At 38.3% G+C, this 25,827-nt stretch overlaps 1 protein-coding gene across 6 annotated transcripts in view; it reads left to right on the top strand.

Annotated features, from left to right (window-relative positions):
• VSIG4 (V-set and immunoglobulin domain containing 4) overlaps positions 1-25,827 on the top strand; it is a 39,347-nt gene that overhangs the window by 10,570 nt on the left and 2,950 nt on the right. For 4 of the 6 annotated variants that reach the window (XM_029930264.1, XM_029930265.1, XM_029930260.1 and 1 more), the window contains exons 4-6: positions 13,922-13,984; positions 14,510-14,587; positions 24,564-24,668. In XM_029930264.1, the coding sequence (XP_029786124.1) occupies positions 13,922-13,984; positions 14,510-14,587; positions 24,564-24,668 (246 nt within the window). The remainder of the gene's footprint in view (positions 1-13,921; positions 13,985-14,509; positions 14,588-24,563; positions 24,669-25,827) is intronic. The other 2 variants (XM_029930262.1, XM_029930263.1) reach the window with 2 other exon arrangements.

Below are 25,827 nucleotides of genomic sequence, written 5' to 3'. Positions count from 1 at the left end.
TTTAGGACTTATCCTCAGTGCCACCTAAAAATTACTATCATCAGAAGATACCTCTGTATAAGGGAAATGGACAAACCAGCTCTCACTCACTATTTGGATTAGGAGATTAATGTTTGAGCCTCTTTAGTTTTCTTGGAAGGATTATTTACCAAAGTTGAGTTGTAATGAGTATGTATGTGGATGTTTTGGCCTGTTAGTTGTTGGGGGACGAGGGCAGTCTCCCTCTTAGAGAATTATATGGCCCAGTTCTCTAAAAGTTCACAATATGATCAGGCAGAGAGGGCAGAGCATGGCCATAAAGTCCAAGAATGTATGCTTCATAAAGCGATAGTTAAACATCCTCACCTTTCTGTGAGTTAGTTCCTAGCCCATCTGGGAAGGACCTTGCTTACAACCAATCAACATCAACCTGCTTATTCCTTATCAAAGTTTATGCTTATAGGCAACAAAGCAATTTGTTAGACACTACTTACCACTGCCCCCTACTGATGAGAAAGGAAAATGAGGCTCAGAGAAGTTACTCTCAGTCTTGCACCCTTCTCTGTTCTCTGAGCTTTCAACTTCTTTCTGTACCTGAACCTAGTTCCATGATTCTCGTTCCATTTAATCTCTGAACTACATAGCTCTCAATCCTCATCCCTCTGCCCTATACCTCTATGCTGTTTCTCACTTATGATATGGCCTTGTATGCCATGCCCTTCTTCACATTCAGACAGCTAAGCTTTCTGTAAAAATGCAGAGATGCTTTGGTCTCAGTCCTCAGTTTAGTTTCATGCTCTGTGGCATCCACTGTTTATCCTCATACTGTTTACCAATTTGTGAATTTTTGTCCCATTCCTTATAGCAGCTGTTCAAAACACTTTCAATTTATTTGAGGCCTCCAGGCCAGCTCTCAGAACATGAGAGAATACCCAGAGCCCCTCAGATGTGAATGTTGTCAACTATCCTCTTTGCCTTGACATTTCCCTACCTATTCCTTCTGGGATCAGAGTAAAATGCGCTCTTCTCTCCACAGCACACCTTTCACCTGTGCTTTTAACCTCAGCTACTCTAACTCCCTGACTCTCTTATTGAGTCATCACTAATCTCCACATTATGAAAACCCTAGATCTTTTCATCACACACATCCTCTCCATCAGTGTAGCAGTTGACATTCCTTTCTCCTCAAAGATCTTCCAAAGTCTACTATCAACACCACCCTTCTCTCTTGGTTTTCCTAAGACCTATCTGACTAATCCTACTAAGACGCCTCTGCTGGCATTTCCTTAATTTATCCCTTGATCATAACTGTTGTCAAAGACCTGGTTTGAAGATTAGGCAATATCTTTGACTCCTCTCTCCCCTACCCTTTCAAAGAATCATCAATATCACCAAGTGCTGTGAATTCAGCTACTGAATCAGCTCTCTTATTAAGCCCCTCCTTCCTTTTCCCATAGCCTCATTAGTTTCATTCTTTTTTCTTGAACAACTTCTGGGGAATGAGAAATAAGGAGAGTGCCCATTTATTTTCAGTAGCCTTTTAAATGACTACTCTATGTCCATCTATCCACACCAAGCCATCAACTTATTCATCATTTACTGAGTATCTATCCTATGTCACGAGATATAAAATCCACAACTGGTTCTTGAATGATCCAGTTAAGTACTTGGCATATGGGAGGCACTTAATGAATATCTGTAAATAATTAGACAAAATATACCACTCCCTCACCTTCAAAATCTATACCACACTGTTGTCAGAATTATTTTCCCAAAACTTAGATTGGGCAGTGTTTATCCCTTCCTCAGAAGCCTTCTGTTGCTCCCCATGGACTTCTACAAAAAGCCAAAGCCTAAACTCCCTTAGTCTTTTCCCAGCCTACCTATTCAGCCTATGTTTCCACATTTGTAAGATAGAGTGATGTTCTTCCTGCCTGCAATTTTCTTCCTTCTTCTTAGTCCAAAGAAATTCTATCCCCCTTTCATTGACATTTTTATAGAGACATACTTTGCATACTATAAAATTCAACATTTTAATGTATATGATTCAGTGGTTCAGATAGTTGTACATCCATCACTATTATCCGATTCAGGAGCATTTTAAAATTTTTATTTTATAGTTTATTGTCAAGCTGGTTTCCATATAACATCCAGTGTTCATCCCAACAGGTGCCCTTCTCCATGCCCATCACCCATTTTCCACACTCCCCCACCCCCATCAAACCTCAGTTTGTTCTCAACATTTAAGAGTCTCTTATGATTTGCCTCCTTCCCTCTCAGTAAATATATTTCCCCTTCCCCACCCCCATGGTCCTCTGGCAAGTTTCTCCTGTTCCACTTCTAAGTGAAAACATATGGTATCTGTCCCCCACCTGACTTATTTCACTTAGCATAACACCTTCGAGTTCCATCCACGTTGCTACAAATGGCCAGTTATCATTTTTTCTCATTGTCATGTAGTATTTCATTGTATATATGAACCACATATTCTTGATCCATTCATCAATTGATGGACATTTAGGTTCTTTCTATGATTTGGCAATTGTTGACAGTGCCACTATGAGCATTGGGATACATGTCTTCCTATGCATCAGCACTTCTGTATCCTTTGGGTAGATCCCCAGCAGTGCTATTGCTGGGTCATAAGGGAGTTCTATGGATAGTTTTTTGAGGAACCTCCACACTGTTTTCCAGAGCAACTGCACCAGTTTCCATTCCCACCAACAGTGTAGGAGGGTCCTGTTTCTCCAAATCCTCGCCAGCAACTATAGTTTCTTGATTTGTTCATTTTAGCCACTCTCACTGGCATGAGGAGGTATCTCAGTGTGGTTTTGATTTGTATTTCCCTGATGATGAGTGATGCTGAGCATTGTTTCATGTGTTTGTTGGCCATCTGGATGTCCTCTTTGGAGAAGTGTCTATTCATGTCTTCTGCCCATTTATTCACTGGATTATTCATTTTCCAGGTGTGGAGTTTGGTGAGTTCCTTGCAGATTTTGGATACTTCCCCTTTATCGTATATGTCATTTGCAACTATCTTTTCCCATTCTGTCAGTTGCTTATTAGTTTTCTTGATTCTTTCCTTAGCAGAACAGAAGCATTTTATCTCGCTGAGGTCCCAATAGTTCATTTTGGTTCTTGATTCCCTTGACTTTGGGGATGTGTCGAGTAGAAAATTGCTGTGATTGAGATCAAGGAGGCTGTTTCCTGCATTCTCCTCCAAGGTTTTGATGGTTTCCTGTATCACATTCAGGTCCTTCATTCATTTTGAGTTTATTTTTGTGTATGGTATAAGAGTGTGTTCTAGTTTCATTCTTCTCTACATGTTGCTGTCCAGTTCTCCCAGCACCACCTGCTAAAGAGATTGTCTTTTTTCCATTGGGTAGTCTTTCCTTCTTTGTCAAAGATTAATTGGCAATAGATTTGTGGGTCCAGCTCTGGGTACTCTATTCTATTCCATTGGCTTATGTGTCTGTTTTTGTGCCAATACCATACTGTCTTGATGACAGCTTTGTAGTAGAGGCTAAAGTCTGGATTGTGATGCCTCCCGTTTTGGTTTTCTTCTTCAGTGTTACTTTGGCTATTAGGGGTCTTTTGTGGTTCCATACAAATTTTAGGATAGTTTTTTCTAGCTTTGCAAATAATTCTGTTGCAATTTTGATGGGGATTGCATTGAATGTGTAAATTGCTTTGGGTAATAATGACATTTTAACAATATTTCTTCTTCCGATCAATGAGCATGGAATGTTTATCCATTTTTTTGTGTCTTCTTCTATTTCTTTTGGAATTTTCTATAGTTTTCAGCATGCAGGTCTTTTACATCCTTGGTTAGGTTTATTCCTAGGTATTTTATGGTTTTTCGTGCAATTGGGAATGGGATCAGTTTCTTGATTTCTCTTTCTGTTGCTTCATTTTTGATGTATAGGAATGCACACAGTTTCTGTATATTGATTTTGTGCCCTGCGACTGCTGAATTCATTGATCAGTTCTAGAAGGCTTCTGTTGGAGTCGATCGGGTTTTCCACGTAGAGTATCATGTCATATGTGAAAAGTGAAAGTTTGACTACTTCTTTGATGTTTCTGATGCCTTTTAATTCTTTTTGTTGTCTGATTCTTGTTGCTAGGACTCCAGCACTATGTTCAACAACAGTGGTGAGAGTGGACATCCTTGATGTGTTCTTGGTCTCAGTGGGAAATCTCTCAGTTTTTCTCCATTGAGGATGATATTAGCTGTGGGCTTTTCATAAATTTGTTTTATAATGTTTAAGTAAGTTCCTTCTATCCTGACGGTATCGAGTGTTTTTATTAAGAAAGGATGCTGTATTTTGTCAAATGCTTTTTCTGCATCTATTGACAGGATCATATGATTTTTATCTTTTCTTTTTTTAATGTGATGTATCACATTGATGGATTTCTGAATATTAAACCAGCCCTGTAACCCAGGAATGAATTCCACTTGATCATGATGGATAATGCTTTTTATATGCTGTTGAATTCGATTTGCTAGTATCTTGTTGAGAATTTTTGTATCTGTATTCATTAAGGATACTGGCCTGTAGTTCTCTTTTTTTGGTTGGGCGGGTGTCTTTCAGGTTTGGGAATCAAAGTTATGCTGGCTTTGTAGAATGAGTTTGGAAGTTTTCCTTCTATATCTATTTTTTTGAATAGCTTGGGAAGAAAGGGTATCAACTCTGCTTTAAATGTCTGTTAGAGTTCCCCTGGGATGGCATCTGGCCCTGGACTCTTATTCTTTGCGAGATTTTTGATAACTCATTCAATTTCTCCACAAATTATGGGTCTGCTCAGATTTTCTATCTCTTCCCGTTTTAATTTTGGTGCATGTGTGTTTAGGAATTTGTCCATTTTTTCTAGATTGTCCAGTTTGTTGGCATATAATTTTTATAGTGGTCCTGATGATTGCTTGTATTTCTAAGGGATTAGTTGTAATAGATCCATTTTTATTTATTATTTTGTCTATTTGGGTGTTTTCTCTTTTCATTCTATGGAGTCTGAGTAGAGGTTTATCTATTTTGTTTATTTTTTCAAAAACCAATTCTTAGTTTCATTGATCTACTTAGCTGTTTTTTGGGATTCTATATTGTTTATTTATGTCCTGATATTTATTATTTCTCTATTTCTGCTGGGTTTCGGGTGCTCTTGCTTCTCCCCTTCTAGTTCCTTTAGGTGCTCTGTTAGATTTTGAATTTGTGCTTTTTCTAGTTTGTGGACATACGCTTGGATTGCAATATATTTTTTCTCTTAGGACTGCCTTTGCTGCACACCAGAGGGTTTGGATTGTTGTATTTCCGTTTTCATTTGTTTCCATATATTTTTTGAATTTCTTCTCTAATTGCCTAATTGGCCCAGTCATTCCTTAGTAGGGTAGTTTTTAACCTCCACTTTTTTCAAGATTTTAAAGACTTTTTCCTATGTTTGTTTTCAAGTTTCATAGCATTGTGATCTGAAAGTGTGCATGGTATGATCTCAATTTGTTTATATTTATGGAGGGCTGCTTTATGTCCCCATATGTGATCTATCTTGGAGAATGTGCCATGTCCACTCAAGAAGAAGGTGAGTTTTCTAGCTTCAGGATGCAGAGTTCTAAATATATGTATCAATTCCATCTGTTCTATTGTGTCTTCAGGTCCATTGTTTTTTTTAGTGATTTTCTGTCTGGTTGATCTATCCATTGCTGTCAGTGGAGTATTAAAGTCCCCTGCAATTAGCACATTTTTATCAATCAGGCTGTTTATGTTTGGGATTCATTGTTTTATGTATTTGGGTGCTCCTGAATTAGGCACATAGATGTTTGTAATTGTTACCTCTTCCTAATGGAGAGTTCCTGTAATTATTAGTTGATGTTCATGTTTTGTTACTACCTTCAGGTTAAAGTCCAGTTTGTCCTATACAAGTATGGCTACTCCGGCTTTCTTTTGACTTCGTCGTATGGTAGATACTTCTCCATCCCCTTACTTTCAATCTGAAGGTGTCTTCAGGTCTAAAATGAGTCTTTTCTAGACAGCAAATAGATGGATTTTGTTTTTTTATCCATGCTGCTACCTTGTGTCATTGGTTGGAGCATTCAGTCCACTTACATTCAGTGTTATCATTGAAAAATGTGAGTTTGGATTCATTGCGTTCTCCGTAGAGTGCATGATTGTAGTGATGTCTCTGGTACCTTATATTCTTTGCAACATTTCCCTCATAGAGTCCTTTTTTAGGATTTATTGTAGGGCTGGTTTGGTGATGATAAGCTCTCTCAGTGTTTGTTTATTTGGGAAAAACTTTATTTCTCTTTCTATTTTTAATGACTGACTCCTGGATAAATGATATTTTGGCTGCATATTTTTTTTCTGTTCACATTGAAGATTTCCTGCCATTCCTTTCTGGCCTGCCAAGTTTCATTAGATAGGTCTGTAACTATCTGATAGGTTTCTTTTGTATGTTAGCAGCGTTTTATCTCTAGATGCTTTCAGAAATCTCTCTTTATATTTTACAGTTTAATTATGATTAGAGGTGCCAAAGGTCGATTCAAGTTGTCCTAATGGGGTTCTTTGCGCCTCTTGAATTTCAGTGTCTTTTTCTTTCACAAGATTTGTGAAATTTTCGGTTATAATTTGATCAAGCACCCTTTCTGGACATTTTTTTCTTTCATCTTCTTTGGGAATTCCTATGATATGGATATTGTTCCATTTGATTGTATCACTCAGGTCTCGAATGCTCCTTTCTTGCTACTGGATCAATTTCTCTCTCTTTTTCTTGGCTTTTTCTTTTGCTATAACTGTGTCTTCTAATTCATCTCTTCTCTCTGCCTCTTCAATTCTTGCAGTGGCTGCCTCCATTTTATTATGCACCTCATTAATAGCCTTTTTAAAACTCATTGCAGCTATTCTGAAGGTCCCTAGTCTTTGTATCCATAGCATTTCTGATGCTTTTTTAAGTCTATTGATTAATTTTATGACAATTGATCAAAATTCTTAGTAGTTATGTTGCTTAAATCTGCTTTAGAAGTTCTGTGGCTGTGACTTCTTCCTGGAATTTGTTTAGAGGAATGTTCTTTGTTTTGTCATTTTGGCTAACTTTCTGTCTCTTGTCAGTTTTAAAAGCTCGTTATGCACTGTGCACCTGTTAGTATTGCTCTATTAAATGAGGCTCACTGACTGTCCAGGGCCTGTCATTTCAGGAAGTGTTCTTTTAATGGTGTCTCTTGGTTTCTCTTCATTGTGCCTTTGATTATTTTATTTCTCTACTCATCGATCTTTGGGAACCTCCACCATATGTACTTTGGCTTGTTTCTTGAAGTAGCCCTGAGAAAGAAAACAGACAAGCACATAGGGAACAAAAGCATGCAAATGCACAGAGAAATCAAACAAACAAGCAAACCAAAAGGGGAAAGAATGAAAAGAAAAGGAAAGGAGAAGAAAGAAAAGAAAAGTACAAAAGAGAAGAAGGAAAAAAGGGGGATGCAGAGAAAACAAAAGACAATTCAGAATCTAATAGCATATAACCAGCCAAAGGGAGAGGTAAGAATGAGATAAGGGAGAATATATCTGGATGGCAAGGGAAAAAAAGAGGAACAAAAGAAAAAGGAAAAAAGAGAATAAAAATTAAAAAGAAAATAAAAAAGAATAAAAGAATAAAAACAGAAGCTCTCCCTTGCAGATGGGTGTTATTTGCTGTTAGTAGGTCTTGGGGGCTGCTCTCTGAGGCCCAGCTTTGGTGGTTACAGGGAGAAGAATAGCGGTGCCCCAAGCACTGCTCGAACAAAGCACTGCAAGCCGCTCTTTTGAGTCCAATCTCTCTGTGCTGTGGGGGAGCCATGTTGTATTTTCCAAGCCCTGCCTCACTTCAAAATTCTAGTCCATGTACTTTAATTCTACCACCTGAGATGAGATGTACTCTCGCTGGCGGCCAGCTGTTTAGCTGGGATCTCCTAGGGGGAAGGGAGCTGTTTCTCTTGGTGCCACCCAGGATTGGCATTGCCTTCACCTGAGATGAAGTGCACTCCTGTGGGCAGCTGGCCTCCCTGCCACAATTGCATAAGAATGGGGGCTGTTTTTTTCTTGTGCCACCTGGGCTGCTGCTTCCCCAGATGAGATGCACTCCTGCTGGTGGCTGGCCTCCTAGCTGTGATCACACAGGGGGAGGGAGCTGTTTTCTCCTGTGCTGTCTGGGATTGGTGCTGATGCCACCAAGCCCAAGGCATAATTTGCCAGCTATATGGGACAGGTTTCTTTCCCCAAACCCAGAGTTTAACATGGGGTGACAATATGTCTCTCCTTCCAGGGCTAAGTTATTTATCTCTTCTCTAGAAACAGTACTATGAGCATTTTCAGTCTCTCTTTCTCTTCCCCTTGTCTCTCCAGGGCTCTGTGCTTTCCCTGTGTTGGGCTGGGGCTCCCACCCACTCCATACCTCCTGGGCCTGGCCCGTTTTTTAATTTCCCCAGTTCTCACTCACTCACTCACTCAGGCATCTTTGAGGTTGTCTTCTTTCTGGAGTCTGTGTGTTCTCCTCCCACTGTTGCAGATCAGAGTATTGATGCTTCAGTCCTTCTCAGTTTGATAGATGCAGGCAGGTGAAGATTACAGAGCTCCCTACTTCTCCAACATCTTGCCCATTATTATTTATTATTAACTGTATTTCTCATGTTGTAATTGTATCACCATGTCTTATTTTATCATTGTAATTACGCACATTTTGGGACATTTAAAAAAAGTTTTATTAAAAAATTTTTAATTGTTATGAAAAGTTACTAACATATACAATATATTTACAAAAACAAAATACCCTTCAATTAGTTACATAAATGTCTGGCCAATCCTACTGCCATTCTTCCCACCACCACAAATGGATTATTTCTAAGTATGTCTCAGATACTAGTCATCCATATTTACTGCAGTATATATAGAGATAACAATTTATAGGTTTTTCACTTTTTTGAAAAAATCCATTCGAATACATTTATTTTTCTTCTTTTCCCAGAGTCATTTAATAAAAGGAATTCCATGTGATAGATCCATTTTATTTTATTATTTTTTTTCTTTTATAGTTAATTGTCAAGTAGGTTTCCATATAACACTCAATGCTCAAGTGCCCAACAAGTGCCCTCCTTCATACCCATAACCCCCTTTTCCTTCTCCCCCACCCCTATCAAACCTCAGTTTGTTCTCAGTATTTAAGAGTTTCTTATAGTTTGCCTCCCTTCCTCTCCGTAACTATTTTTTCCTCTTCCCCTCCTCCATGGTCCTCTGTTAAGTTTCTCCTGTCCTACTTATAAGTGAAAACATATGGTATCTGTCCTTCTCTTCCTATTTCACTTAGCATAATAGCCTCGAGTTCCATCCTCATTGCTACAAATTGTGATATTTCATTCTTTCTCTTTGCCATGTAGTATTCCATTGTATATATAGACCACACCTTCTTGATCCATTCATCAGTTAATGGACATTTAGGCTCTTTCCATGGCTTGGCTATTGTTGAAAGTGCTGCTATGAACATTGGTATATATGTGCCCCTATGCATCAGCACTCCTGTATCCGTTGGATAAATCCCTAGCAGTGCTGTTGCTAGGTCTTAGGGGAGTTTTATTGTTGATTTTTTGAGGAGCCTCCACACTGTTTCCCAGAGCAGCTGATTATGCACGTTTGTTTTATTTTTAAAATTTATTTTTATTTTTTTGGGAAAGCTCAAGGGGGGAGGAACAGACAGAAGGGTGCAGAGTACCTGAATCAGGGTCTGCACATTTTAAAATTTGATTGTTTGCCTTTGTAATTGTTGAGTTGTAACAGGTTTTCTTTTGTATATTCTTTTTTTAATTTATAATAGTTTATTATCAAATTGGTTTCCATATAACACCCAGTGCTTCTCCCCACAAGTGCCCCCCTCCATGACCATCACCCCCTACCCCCTCCCCCTTCAGTCCTCAGTTCGTTTTCAGTATTCGATAGTCTCTCATGATTTGTGTCCCTCTCTCTCCCCAACTCTCTTTCCCCCCTTCCCCACCCTATGGTCCTTTGTTAGGTTTCTCCTGTTACACGTATGAGTGCAAACATATGGTAGCTGTCCTCTGCTTGACTTATTTCATTTAGCATGCCACCCTCGAGGTCCATCCACTCTGCTTCAAATGGCCATATTTCATTCTTCCTCATTGCCATGTAGTACTCCATTGTATATATATACCACATCTTTTTTATTTATTTACTTATTTTTATTTATTTATTTTTATTTTTTTAATTTAATAGTTTATTTTCAAATTTATTTCCATGTAACACCCAGTGCTTCTCCCCACAAGAGCCCCCCACCATGACCACCACCCCCTTTCCTCTCTTCCCCTCCCCCTTCAGTCCACGGTTCATTTTCAGAATTCAATAGTCTCTCATGATTTGTGTCCCTCACTCTCCCCAGCTCTCTTTCTCCCTTCCTCTCCCTATGATCCTCTGTTAGGTTTCTCCTGTGAGAGTTATGAGAGCAAACATATGGTATCTGTCCTTCTCTGCTTGACTTATTTCGCTTAACATGACACCCTCGAGGTCCATCCACTTTGCTACAAATGGCCAGATTTCATTCTTCCTCATTGCCATGTAGTACTCCATTGTGTGTGTATATATATATATATATATATATATATATATATATATATATATATGTACACATACCACATCTTCTTGATCCATTCATCAATTGATGGACATTTAGGCTCTTTCCAGATTTGGTTATTGGAAAAAGTGCAGCTATGAACATTGGGGTGCTTATGCTCCTATGCATCAGCACTTCTGTATCCTTTGGGTAAATCCCTAGCAGTGCTATTGCTGGGTCATAGGGGAGTTCTATCGATAATTTTTTGAGGAACCTCTATACTGTTTTCCAGAGGGGCTGCACCAGTTTCCATTCCCACCAACAGTGTTGGAGGGTGCCCATTTCTCCACACCCTCCCCAGCATCTATAGTCTCTTGATTTGTTCATTTTAGCCACTCTGATCGGTGTGAGGTGATATCTCAGTGTGGTTTTGATTTGTGTTTCCTTGAGGATGAGTGACGCTGAGCATCGTTTCATGTGCCTGTTGGCCATCTGGATGTCCTCTTGGGAGAAGTGTCTGTTCAGATCTTCTGCCCATTTCTTCACTGGATTATTCATTTTTTGGGTATGAAGTTTAGTGAATTCCTTGTAGATTTTGGATACTAGTCTTTTATCTGATATACCATTTTCCGCTATCTGTTGGTTTTTTTTATTGTTTCCTTTGCAGTGCAGAAGCTTTTTATCTTGATGAGATCCCAATGGTTCATTTTTGTTCTTGATTCCCTTGCCTCTGGGGATGTGTCAAGGAGGAAATTGGTGAGCTTGAGGTCAAGGAGGCTATTTCCTGCTTTCTCCTCTAGGATTTTTATGGTTTCCTGTATCACATTCAGGTCCTTCATCCATTTTGAGTTTATTTTTGTGAATGGTGTAAGAACGTGGTCTAATTTCATTCATCTACATGTTGATACTAGATTTTTTTCATATATATTGTTTGCAAATTTTTTGTCTCATTTTATAGGTTTCCTTTCACTTTCTTGATAGAGTCCTTTGATGCACAAAGTTTTTAATTTTTATAAAATCTAACTTCTCTATTTTTTTTTCTTTTGGATCTTGTCCTTTTGGTGTCGTATCTAAGGATTCACTACCAATGCAAGGACATAGGTATTTACTCTTGTACTTTCTTTGAAGAGTTTTAAAGTTTTATCTCATATATTTAGGTCTTTGATCCATTTTTAATTAATTATTATATATAGCAAGAGATAGAGGTACCAATCACATTATTGTATTGTCTGGTTGTCCCAGCTTTATTAGTTGAAGAAACTATGCTTTCCTTCTGAATGGTCTTAGCAGTCCTGTCAATTATCATTGACCAAAGATATACAAATTTGTTTCTGGACTCTTGATATAGATATTGATATAGACAATGATATAGATCATTACATGATCTATATATTTCTACAAGTACCACAGTTTTGATTTCTATAGCTTTGAAGTAATTTCTTATTTTGGTGAGTTTTCCAATTTCGCTTTTCTTTTTCAAGATTATTTTGGTTATTTAAGATCCATAGCAATTCCATTTGGAGTTATATTGATCCATGTAGAATCAGCTTTTCCATTTTTGCAAATAAGTCCTTGAGATTTTGATAGTGATTAAATTGATTCTACAGATTTTGAAAGTATTGCCATCATTATAATATTAAATCTTTCAATCCATAAACATGAGATGTTTTCCCAGTTATTTGAAACATCATTCAACAATGCCTTATAGTTTTTAGTGCACAAATCTTGCTCTTTTCTAGTTAAATTTGTTTCTGAGTAACTTATTATTTTTCACGCTACTATAATAGAATTGTTTTCTTAATTTTGTTTTATGGATAGCTTGTTGCTAATGTACAGAAATATGATTCATATTTGTATAATGTTCTTAAATCCTTCAACCTTGCTAAACTCATTTATTAGCTCTAATAATAGAGTATTGTTTTGTGGATTCTTTAGAATTATGTCATCTGAAAATATAAACAATTGTAGTCTTCCTTTCCAATCTTGATGTAATTTATTTTTTTTCTTGCATAGTTTCCTTGGCTAATACTTACAATACAATGGTAAATAAGCATGGTGAGAGTGGACATACTTGTCTTGTGTTTGATCCTACTGCAAAAGCATTCAGTCTTTTACCATTAAGTATAATATTAGCTCTATGTATTTTTTAATGTTTACTTATTTTTCACAAAGAGTGTGAGCAGGGGAAGGACAGGGAGAGGGGTAAGAGAGGATCTGAAGTGGGCTTTTCTCTGACACCAGCAAACCCCACGTGGGGTTCAAACTCAAACCATGAGGTCATAACTTGAGCTTAAGTCAGATGCTCAACTGACTGGGCCACCCAGTTTCACCATGTGTGTTTTATGTAAATAGTCTTATCATGTGAAGAAAGTTGCTTCTAGTGCATTTTCTGTATCTATTAAGATGTTTTTGTGTCTATTCTATTAATATAGTGTATTGTATACATCATATGTTGAGCCAATCTTGCATTGCTGAGATAAACCCTAATCGTCATTGTACACAATCTTTTTAATATGCTTCTGGATTTGATATGCTTGTATTTTATTAGGTAGTTTTACATTTATGTTCATAAGGCATATTGGTTCTTAGTTTTCTTTTCTTTTGATGTCTTTATCTGCTTTTGTATCAGGATAATACTGTTCTCATACACAAAGAACCACCACACAGGTCAAATAATGACAGTTGTTTGGAAACACATCTCTTCTGCTCACTCAAGGCTACTCCTGGCCTGAGGAGGAGTGATGGGTTTAGGAAAAGTTAAAATGCCACAAAAATCCCTGTTATTAACAACATTGAGGGGTTTTATTATAAAAATACTCCCTAGATTGATGCAAACCTCTAAATAATTTTTTTTAATTTAGAAAAAGTTGATTTTTTCGTTTGTTTGGAAAAAGTTGATTTTGAAAAGTTTTGACAGTTATTTTATTGCTTTTGTAGAGAAGCAAATACCCTGAAGTTATAACTCTACCATTACCACCAACATCACCCATAGCCACCTTCTTTGTAATATTTCCTAAATCTCTCAAGAAAATTAATATATAAATTTCAGAAGTTATTAAAAACAACTATGTCTTTCAATCCATGTTGAAAGATGCTCTGGACTATAGCTACACATTTAGTGGGGGGTCTATGAATCCTGGTTTAAGAATCTTCCCTTAGAGAGTTCTGAAGGATGAATAGGTAACACCCAACTTTTCAGCATCGTAAGTGTTGATACAGGTCCAGGTATGGACCTGACTGGCCTTTACTTACTTTCTCATACTTAGCTTTCTTACCTACTTACTTACTAACTTCTCAAGGGCATTCATTCAACTGTTCACTCAAGGGTGACAGGACCCTTGGCTGAGCTCCCTTTACCTTGCAGACTCCTCCAAGCCATTCAACACTAAGACTGAGACACCTACAACTATACAATCTCCCTGGGAAGGTGAGTTTTACTATGGTTCTTAGGGTGCAGTAGAGATCCTGAATCATGTCATGGAAATCAAAGAGGGAGGCCCATTGCAATTTTATTGGTAATAAGCTGTCACTAAGTTCCTCAGAGAAAGCATAGCAATAACGGAATGGAAATAAAAGAAAGGTAGAAATGATTAAAATGTGAAGAAGTAGAAAAATGAATATATACACTCTTCTTTATGAAAACTTCTAAGGCAAAAGTAAGAAAAGAGAATACTCCTGTGGGAAAAGAGAAAACTCTAACTTCTGTTTTGCTTCTAATCTGACTTGATATGAAACTTTGGATATGTTGTCCACCCTCCACGGGCCTCTTTCCACCAACAACAGTAAAAAGAAGATACTTCATCTCATAGTACCACTGGTCAATACAGGCCCAGGAATTCTGGAAAGCTCAATATAAATGCCCATTTAAAGTACCCAAACTTTTCAGTCACCCTCTGCCTCAGAGTTCTTGGCTGGAAGAGAGGCCTCTGATCCTAATACTGTGTTCTCATAGCAACATCTACAGTGACCTCGTTTTGGAACTGGACCACTGATGTGGATGGCTACGTTGGGGAGATCAGCCCTGATCCAGGTAAGGAAAAGGTCAGGACTTCCATCTTTCCTTCTGGGCTCTTAACTTTGCAACTGAAACTTCTCACAATAGACGCTGTTCTGTGGCATTCAACTCTTCAAACAAATATTGCACAATGGTAAAAGGCGCTGGAAATGAGCTGAATGGGTATCGGGATGGGGAGGGACTGAGCAGATTCAGTAATAAATCAGAATTGGATTAAGTGGTAGTTGTGTTTTTAGCTGGTTGTCTGTTGTCATAGTAATACACCTCTCAAATACTCTAAGCAAGAATAGGAATTGGACTATGACCTTAGCCAGAAATCCTAGGGAGATGGGCATTGGGTCATATAAGGGTAATGTCAGGGCCTCCTTACTTGAGCTCTTAACCAGGGTTCACCAAGAAGCTTGCAGCTAATTTCTGAGTTCTTCAAAGTTACAAGGATCTCTAAGTTATGATCTTAAAGATTCAAACCCCAAAGAGAAGCTTTTTTCTTTTAACCTGGAACTTATAGTAAACTGTGTGCACTGGTATGACTGCATTGATTGTTAAAATAATGAAGTACTGAGGCACCTTGGTGGCTCAGTTGGTTAAGCGTCCGACTTTGGCTCAGGTCATGATCTCATGGTCTGTGGGTTTGAGCCCTGTATCAGGCTCTGCTGACCACTCAGAACCTGGAGCTTGTTTCAAATTCTGTGTCAACATCTCTCTCTGCACTTCCCTTGCTCTCTCTCTCTCTCTCAACATTAAACATTAAACTAATGTTAAAAATTTTTTAAATAATGAAATACTTTAATACTATTTAATAATTATATACATCCCTTAATAATTGACATCCCCCTTATCAGCACAGCAGCCCTTACTTGTCCCTTAGAACTCTCCAGATCACATATTTTCCTGCAACAAAAGTATATAATAGGGGACCTCTGAGACCCAAGGTTTACAGTAAGCATCTGTTTTGATTGGCTGTCACTATTGGTCTCATCCTCTGATTGTGTACCATTAATGGTAGAATTCTTAATGTCCATGTATTTCTCCCCTTTTGGCTGCACAGATTTTTATCTTTAGACATAGCCCAAAGCTGTTTTGCATTGCCACCTTTGGCTTGCAGGCTTCCATATTCCATGGCTTTTGCAGGGCAACATTCAACGATACAAGGGAGATTAGAAGATAATTTTTGGAGAGTTATTTTGAGAAAATGAGAAGACAACCCCAAGGGAGGGGAAATTTTCAGATATTGGGTGTATGTCTTACATATTCTATCATGTTTTGTAGTAGTAGTAGTAGCAGTCGTTTTTGTGTTGTTGTTTGTTCGTTTGATTTTGTTTTACTATTTGACGCCTTCCAAGGTGGATTCTTCCTTTAATCTCTATCAGTTTATAGCTTGGGTTCTCTCATTCCATTTGAAAGCAGCAGAATACACATTCTTTTCAAGTGCACATGGATCATTCTCCAGAATAGATCACATTTTAAGTCACAAGTCAGCCCTGAACAAGTACAAAAAGACTGAGTTTATGCCATACATATTTTTTTGGCCACAGTACTATGAAACTGGAAGTCAGCCACAAGAAAAAAATTGAAAAGACTACAAATACATGGAGGATAAATAAAATGCTACTATAGAATACATGGCTTAACTAATAAATCAAAGAATAAATTTTTAAATGAAAGGAAACAAATGAAAATGAAAACACATAGCTCCCAAACCTTTGGGTTGCAGCAAAGGTGATGATAAGAGGTAAATATCCAAAAATACAGCCTACCTCAAGAAGCAAAAAAAACTCAAACAATCTAACATTACACCTAAAGGATCTAGAAAAATAACAACAAATGAAACCTAAAGCAAGCAGGAGTAGGGAAATAAAAAGATTAGAGAAGAAATACATGGTATAGAAACTAAAAAAAAAAAAAGTACAACAGAAGAATGAAATCAGGAGCTGGCTTTTTGAATGAATCAATAAAATTGATAAATCTTATTTCACTGAACATGACGCCCTCGATTTCCATCATGTTGTTCTGAATGGCCAGATTTCATTGCCATTCTTTCTCATTGCCATGTAGTATTCCTATGTATATATAGACCATATCTTCTTTTTTTAAAATAGTTTATTGTGAAATTGGTTTCCATATAACACCCTGTGCTCTTCCCCACAAGTTCCATCCTCCATTACCACGACCCCTTTTCCCTCTCCTCCTCCACCTTCAACCCTCAGTTCATTTTCAGTATTCAACAGTCTCAGGTTTTGAGTCCATCTCTCACCGCAACTCTCTTTCCCCCTTCCCTCTCCATGGTCCTCCATTAGGTTTCTCCTGTTCTCCTGTTAGACCTATGAGTGCAAACATATGGTATCTGTTCTTCTCTGCCTGACTTATTTCGCTTAGCATGACACTTTGAGGTCCATCCACTTTGCTACAAATGGCCAGATTTCATTCTTTCTCATTGCCATGTAATACTCCATTGTATATATATAACACTTTTTTTTTACTTCCAAGCATGTGTTTTCTCTTTTTTTACTTTTATTTATAATAGTTTATAGTCAAATTGGTTTCCATATACACCCAGTGCTTTTCCCACAAGTGCCCCCCACCATGACCATCACTCCCTTCCCTCCCTCCACCTCTCCCTTCAGTCCACAGTTTGTTTTCAGTATTCAATAGTCTTTCATGATTTGTGTCCTTCACTCTCCCCAGGTCATTTTCCCCATCCCCTCCTTATGGTCCTCTTTTAGCTTTGTACTGTTAAACCTATGAGTGCAAATATATGGTATCTGTCCTTCTCTGCCTGACTTATTTCACTTCGCATGACACCCTCGAGGTCCATCCACTTTGCTACAAATGGCCATATTTCATTCTTCTTCATTACCATGTAGTACTCCATTGTGTGTGTATATATATATACACCACATCTTATACATACCACATCTTCTTGATCCATTCATCAGGTGATGGATTTGGATATTGGAGAAAGTGCCGCTATGAACATTGGGGTACGTGTGCTCCTATGCATCAACCCTTCTGTATACTTTGAGTGAATGCCTAGTAGTGCTATTGCTGGGTCATAGGGAAGTTCTATCAATTGTTTTTTGAGGAACCTCCACAATGTTTTCCAGAGTGGCTGCGCCAGTTTACAGTCCCACAAACAGTGTAGGAGGGTGCCCGTTTCTCCACATCTTCGCCAGCATCTATAGTCTCTTGATTTGTTCATTTTAGCCACTCTGACTGGAGTGAGGTGGTATCTCAGTGTGGTTTGTATTTCCATGATGATGAGTGATGCTGAGCATCATTTCATGTGCCTCATGGCCATCTGGATTTCCTCTTTGGAGAAGTGTCTATTTAGGTCTTCTGCCCATTTCTTCACTGGATTATTTATTTTTCGGGTATGGAGTTTAGTGAGCTCTTGTATATTTTGGATACTAGCCCTTTATCTGATATGCCATTTGCCACTATTTTTTCCCATTGTGTAGGTTGACTGTTAGTATTTTTTATTGTTTCCTTTGCCTCGCAGAAGCTTTTCATCTTGATGAGGTTCCAGTAATTCAGTTTTTGTTCTTCATTCCCTTGTCTCTGGGGATGTGTCGAGGAAGAAATTGCTGCAATTGAGGTAAAAGAGGCTGCTTCCTGCTTTCTCCTCTAGGTTTTTTATGATTTCCAGCCTCACATTCAGATCCTTTATCCATTTTGAGTTTATTTTTGTGAATGATGTAAGAAAGTGGTCTAATTTCATTTTTCTACATGTTGCTGTCCTGCTCTCCCAACGCCATCTGTTGAAGAGGCTGTCTTTCTTCCATTGGATACTCTTTCCTGCTTTGTCAAAGATTAATTGGCCATATACCTGTAGGTCCAGTTCTGGGTTCTCTATTCTATTCCATTGGTCCATGTGTCTGTTTCTGTGCCAATATCATACTGTCTTGATGGTGACTGCTTTGTAGGAGAGGCTAAAGTCTAAGATTGTGATGCCTCCCATTTTGGTTTGCATATTCAATATTAATTTAGTTATTCGGAGTTTTTTGTGGTTCCATACGAATTTTAAGATTTTGTTCTAGCTTTTAGAAGACCAATGGTGCAAATTTGATGGGGATTGCATTGAATGTGTAAATTGCTTTGGGAAATAATGACATTTTAACAATGTTTATTCTTCCAATACATGAACATGGGATGTTTTTCCAATTTTTTGTGTCTTCTTCAATTTCCTTCATAAGTCTTCTATAGTTTTCAGCATACAGGTCTTTTACATCTTTGGTTAGGTTTATTCCTGTGTATTTTAGGTTTTTCGTGCAATTGTGAATGGGATCTGTTTCTTGATTTCTATTTTCATTGCTTCATTTTTGGTGTATAAAAACGTAATTTACTTCTGTACATTGACTTTGTATACTGCAACTTTACTGAAGTCATTGATCAGTTCTAGAAGGCTTCTGGTGGAGTCGATCGGGTTTTCCATGTAGAGTATCATGTCATCTGCGAAAAGGGAAAGTTTGACTTCTTCTTTGCTGATTCAGATGCCTTTTATTGCCTTTTGTTGTCTGATTGCTGATGCTAGGACTTCCACCACTATGTCAAACAGCAGTGGTGAGAGTGGATGTTCCTGTCGTGTCCCTGATTTCAAGGGGAAAGCTCTCAGTCTTTCTCCATTGAGGATAACATTGGCTGTGGGCTTTTCGTAAATGGCTTTTATGAAGTTTAAGTTAAGTTCCTTCTATCCCGATTTTTTCGAGGGTCTTTATAAGAAGAGATGTTGTATTTTGTCAAATGCTTTTTCTGCATCTATCAACAGAATCATATGTTTTTTTTCTTTTGTTTGCTTAATGTGATGTATCACATTAATGGATTTGAGAATATTGAATAAGCCTTGTAACCCAGGAATAAATCCCACGTGATCATAATGGATAATACTTTTTATATACTGTTGAATTCAATTTGCTAGTATCCTATTGAGTATTTTTGCATCTGTATTCATTGTTGGGTCTCTGGCTTGGGAATCAAAGTGATATGTGCTTCATAGAATGAGTCTGGTAGTCTTCCTTCCATTTCTATTTTTTGGAATAGCTTGAGAAGGATAGGTGATAACTCTGCTTTAAACATCTGGCAGATTCCCCTGGGAATCCATCTGGCTGTGGGCTCTTCTTATTCGTTGGGAGATTTTTGATAACGGATTCGATTTCTTCACTGATTATGGGCCTGTTCAGATTTGCTATCTCTTCCCGTTTGAATGTTGGTAGTGCGTGTGTGTTTAGAAATTTGTCCATTTCTTCTAGATTTTCCAGTTTGTTGGCATATAATTTTTCATTGTAATCTTTGATGATTGTTTGTATTTCTGAGGGATATTTTGTAGTAGAACCATTTTCCTCCATGATTTTTTTCTACTTGAATGTTCTCTCTTTTCTTTCTGAGCAGCCTAGCTAGAGGTTTATCAATTTTGTTTATTTTTTCAAGAAACCAACTCTTGGTTTCATTGATCTGTTCAATTGTTTTTGTGGATTCTATCTTTTTTTTAATTCTACTCTGATCTTTACTATTACTTTTCTTCTGCTGGATATGGGGTGTTCTTGCTGCTCCTTTTCTAGTTTCCTTAGGTGCTCTGTTAGGTTTTGATTTTGTGCTTTTCATAGTTTGTTAAAATAGGCTTGGATTGCAATGAACTTTCTTCTTAATACTGCTTTTGCTATGTCCCAGAGAGCTTGAATTGTTGTATTCTCATTTTCATTTATCTCCATATATTTTTTTATTTCCTCTCTAATTGCCTGTTTCACACAATCATTCTTCAGAAGGGTAGTTTTTAACCTCTACATTTTTGGAGGTTTTCCAGACTTCTTCCTGTGGTTGATATCGAGTTCCATAGCATTGTGATTTGAAAGTGTGCATGATATGATCTCAATTATTTGTACTTATAGAGGGCTGTTTTATGACCCAGTATGTGATCAGTCCTGGAGAATGTGCCATGTGCACTGGAGAAGAAAGTGAATTCCCTAGCTTCAGGATGCAGAGTTCTAAATATATCTATTAATTACATCTGTTCCAGTGTGCCATTCAGGTCCATTGTTTCTTTAGTGATTTTTGTCTGGTTGACCTAATCACTGTTGTAAGTGGGATATTAAATTCCCCTGCAATTAGCACATTTTTATCAATAAGATTGCTTCTCTTTATGATTAATTGTTTTATGTATTTAGGAGCTCATGAATTTGGTGCATAAATGTTTATAATTGTTAGCTCTTATTGATGTAGGGACCTTGTAACTATTATATAATGTCTTTCTTCATCTTTTTTTACTGCCTTTATTTTAAAGTCCAGTGTGTCCAATATAAGTATGGCTACTCCAGCTTTCTTTTGGCATCCAGTCGCATGGTAGATACTTCTCCATCCCCTTACTTTCAATCTGAAGGTGTCTTCAGGTCTAAAGTGAGTCTCTTGTAGGCAGCAAATAGATGGGTTTTGGTTTTTGATCCATTCTGTTACCCTGTGTCATTTGACTGGAGCATTCAGTCCATTGATATTCAGTGTTATTATTGAAAAATGTGAGTTTGGATTCATTGTGTTCCCTGTAGAGTGTATGATTGTAGTGATGTCTCTGGTACCTTTATTCCTTACTACATTTCCTTCACAGAGTCCCTCTTAAGATTTCTTGTAGGGCTGGTTTGGTGGTGATGAATTCTCTCAACTTTGTTTATTTGGGAAAACCTTTTTGAATGATAGGCTGGCTGGATAAAGGATCCTAGGTTGCATATTTTTCCTGTTCATTACATTGAAGATATCCTGCCATTCCTTCCTGGCCTGCCAAGTTTCCTTAGATAGGTCTGTAACCATTCTGATAAGTTTCCCTTTGTACGTTAGGGCCCTTTTCTTCCTAGTTGCTTTCAGAATTCTCTCTGTATCTTTATATTTTGCCAGTATCACTAGGATATGTCATGCTGAAATTCGATTCAAATTACGTCTTAAGGTGGTTCTTTGTGCCTCTTGTATTTGAATATCTATTTCTTTCCCCAGATTTGGGAAATTCTCAGTTATAATTTAGTCTAGTTTTCCTTCAGGACCTTTCTCTCTGTCTTCCTCTTCCGGAATTCCTATGATAAGTATGTTGTTCTGCTTGATTGTATCACTCAGGTCTTGAATTCTCCTTTCAAGATCAATTTCTGGGTCAATTTATCTCTCTTTTTTTCAGCTTCCTCTTTTACTATAACTATATCTTCTAATTTACCTATTCTCTCTGCATCTTCAATCCTTGAGTGGCCACCTCCATATTATTATTAACGTCATTTATAGCCTTTTTTACCTCATCATACATATTTTTTAAAGTTCCTAGTCATTGTCTCAGTTGCTTCTTTGATGCTTTTTTCAAACCCAGCAATTAATTTTATAACTAGTTTTTAAAGTTCTTGTTCCGTTATGTTGTTTAGATCTGTTTTTAGCAGTTCTGTGGCTATGACTTCTTCCTAGAGTTTCTTAAGAGGAGAGTTCCTTCATTTTGTCACTTTGGCTAGTTTTCTGTCTCTTGTCAGTCTTAAGAAGCTCGTTGTGCATTGTGCACCTGTTAGTGTTGCTCTGTTGAAGGAGGCTTATTGACTGTCCAGGGCCTGTCATTTCAGGAGATATTCTTTTAATGGTGTCTCTCAGTTTCTCTTGTTGTGCCTTTGATTATTTTATTTCCCTAATCAGCAATATTTGGGACTCGCCATCATGCGCACTTTGGCTTGTTTCTTGGGGTAGCCTGAGAAGGAAAAGAGACAAACAAACACAGAAGTAACAGAAGTACCCAAACCCACAGACAAATCAAACAAATAAACAAATTAAAAGCATTAAAAGAAGAAAAAAAATTGCGAGGAAAGAGAAGAAAAGAAGAGAAGAAATAAAATAAAGGGGGTCAGAGACATCAAAGGACAATGGACAGTCAAAAGTGTATAACCAGTTGAGGGGAAAGATAAGGATGAGATACGGGAGAATATATCTGGATGGAAAGAGGAAGAAAAAAAAAGAGGGAGAAAGGAAAAAAATCGGGAATAAATTTAAAAAAATTAAAGAGTAAAAAGGTAATAATAATGAAAAATAAGCACAAAAAGAAAAAGAAAAAGAAAAAAGCAGCAGCTCCCCCTTCCGGATATGCGTGGTTTAGTGTAGTAGGTCTCAGGGTCTGCTCTTGGAGGCCGTGCAGTGGTGGTTGTGGAGGATGAATTGTGGCACCCCAAGCTCCACTGGAACTAAGCGCTGCAGGGCACTCTAATGAGTCCAATCTCTTTGTGCAGCAGCTGAGCCAAGGTGTATTTTCCAGGCTCGCCTCATTTCAAAATCCTAGTCCATGCACTTTTATGCTACCACAGATGAGATGTACTGCAGGAGGTGAAGTTCGCACCTCCACAGCTGCTGCCTCCAACTCCCAGCCCCCAGCTGGGATTGCAATCACGTAGGGGGAAGGATCAGTTTCTCTTGGTGCCGGCCAGGGATTCATGCTACTGCTGCCTGAGGTGGCAGGCGCTGCTGAAAATGAGCTGCACGCTCCTGCAGCCGAAGCGCCTGCCTCTGCCTCTGTGGCCGCCAACTCCCTGCTGGGATCGCATAGCGGTGGGGACTATTTTTTCCCTGTTGGCACCCGGGATTTGGGATTCGTGTGGCCAATGCTGGAGGGGAGATGCACTGTGGAAATGAGGTGTGTGCTCCCACTCCCGCAGCCAAGGCCCAAGTGCGTGCCCGCGGGGTCACTGCTGCAGCCGCCTCCCTGCCAGGATCGCGCAGGGTGGAGGCTGTTTTTTCCCTTGTGCCATTCGGGTTCGGGATTTGTGCTGCCCAGCAGTTATATATGGAGTGATAGTTTTTATCTCCGTGTGGGTTAAATGTTCTTTATCTCTTCTCTAGAGACAGTACTATGAGCATGTTCAGTTTCTCTTTCTCTTCCCTTTGTCTCTCAGGGGCTCCACACACTTTACCCGTGTTGGGCTGGGGGTCCCACCTCCCCTGCCCTTCTCGGACTGGCCCGTTTTCTAATCTCCCCAGTTTGCACTCACTCACTCACTCAGGCATCTTTGAGGTTGTCTTCTTTCTGGAGTCTGTATTTTCTCCTTCCACTCTTGCAGATGAAAGTAATGTCTTTCTCAGTTCAATAGATAGGGTGGATGAAGTTTACAGAGCTCCCTTCCTCTCCACCATCTTGGCGTCTCTCCTCCCTCCTTACAACTTAAACTAAAATACTCACAGGTCCTGGGGATTTGGATGTGAACATTTTTGGGAAACTATTATTCTGCCTACCACAGTTAGACAACAAAGAAATAACAGATCCAGGACTGAAATCCCAGTCCAGTGGTTTCCTTCAGTTTGTAGGCATAATTGGGATAGCTAACTCAGGAGACTCTAGAAATTTGTTTTGGGGAAAAAGAAATCTGAGTACTTGCTCAGAAATTGTGAAGAAAATAATTATTTTGGCTAGAAGTAATTGACCAGAATATCAATTAAGCAGAATTTTTGTGAAGTGGAGAAGCCAAGATATTACTTTCTTTTAAGAGAAAGTGAAAATATCTTGTCTTGGTTCCCTGGAAAGCTTGGAGTACTAGTTCAAATGCCCAAGCCAATCAGCCATCACTTAGTTGGCCTGGAAGAATGTGTTTATAAATGGAGTCTCTAGCCTTTCTCAACCCTTTCTCATAGGTCTGGGGTCTTGTTTGTCCCTCTGGGTAGCAAATAAAGCTAGGAGAAAATTAAAAATGAAAAGAAAGTGTTATGATGGGGTGCTTGGCTGGCTCAGTTGTTTACGTGGCCAACTCTTGATTTCAGCTCAGATCATGATCTCACAGTTTGTAATTTCCAGCCCCACATTGGGGTCTGTGCTTACAGTGCAGAACCTCCTTCAGATCCTCTGTCTCCTTCTCTCTGTCCCTCCTCCACTCCTACTCTTTCCGTCAAAAATAAATGAATATTTAAAAAAAACAAAGAGTTATGGGCTGGTCTGAGCTTTCTTTGGAGTTTCTGTTTCTAAACTGATTTTCAACCATATACATCTTAATCTTCTTTTGCCTTCCAGGAAAGGGCCTACCTATCTTTTCCATCATTCTCATCATTTCTCTGTGCTGTATGGTGGTCTTCATCATGGTTTATGTCATGCTCTGCCGTAAGACATCCCAACAAGGTAAGTGATAAATATGACTGAGTGGGTTTTGCTTATTAATTCATTCTGAGAGTATAGTTAACCATAAATTCTGTACCAGCCACTGAGCTAGGCACTTAGAAGAGCTCCCAGCTTAGTTTGGGTGTGAAAAAAGGAGTGCCTGGAGATATATATGCAACCCAACAATGACAGGATGATGTGTGGAAGTTAATCCACAAATCTTTGTTACCTAGCCAAATGCAAGCCATCACTGTAATGGTTTGTCTAATGAGGATGCAAGAGAAATGGAAGTCACAATCCTTGGTTTCAAGTTACTTACATTTTATTTAGAAGATTCAAAGTAGAAACCTGAAATTTATCAATAACTGTACATAACAATAAAGGCTATAGACTCAAATTCTGGAGAAGATAATCAATGATAAAGTTTCCAGAGGAAAGAAGAGTCAGTTAAGGCTGAAAAGATTAGCAAGAGCTTTTAGAAGGAGGTGATACTTGGATCAAGCCTTGGAGGATGAAACAAATTAGAAAGCAGTTTTCCAGGAAGAAGGAACTACATGAGTAAAGGTGCAAAGGCTTAAAAGATGACTGTGAGTGGGTCATCAATGTAGAAAATTCAGAGGAGAAATGCAGGAGAAAAGGAAATTTTATTCTTGATAACAGAGTGTCTTAAATAACAGGCTAAGAAATTTGGATTTTTTTCTCTAGGTTTTGCAAAGGAATTAAGTCACCAATTTTTTTTTAGAATAAACAGATGACATCATAGAGATGCAGTTGTCAGGGCCAACAGAGGAGTACAAAGAAAGTTTGGATGTTGATTTTTAAGTAAACCCTAGCTACACCTCAATGCCTGCTGCACTGGCCATTTTGCCTAACATTAGTGTGTCTTTTTCTATATAGCAGTTCCTATTCCCAAGTAGCCTAGCTTCCACTATCAGTTTCTGCAGCCAAATAGGAGAAGGGAACCTGAGTATTTCCTTCTCCTTGGTGTTAAGCATAAGCTTTGGTCTTGGCCAGTTAGTATGGCCCATGAGGATCAATTTGGAAACAGAACCATGCAAAAAAGTAGCTACCTTTTATGTAGGAAATGGATGATTAAGTCTTTGGTGTTGTAAAAGCAACTTCATTTAAACATAACCACCCCCACCACCAAAAAAAAAAGAAGAGGAAAAAAAAAAAGTAA

Source organism: Suricata suricatta, chromosome X (assembly GCF_006229205.1).
Source record: "Suricata suricatta isolate VVHF042 chromosome X, meerkat_22Aug2017_6uvM2_HiC, whole genome shotgun sequence".
NCBI lineage: Eukaryota > Metazoa > Chordata > Mammalia > Carnivora > Herpestidae > Suricata > Suricata suricatta.
This window is presented reverse-complemented; position numbering and strand designations above follow the sequence as displayed.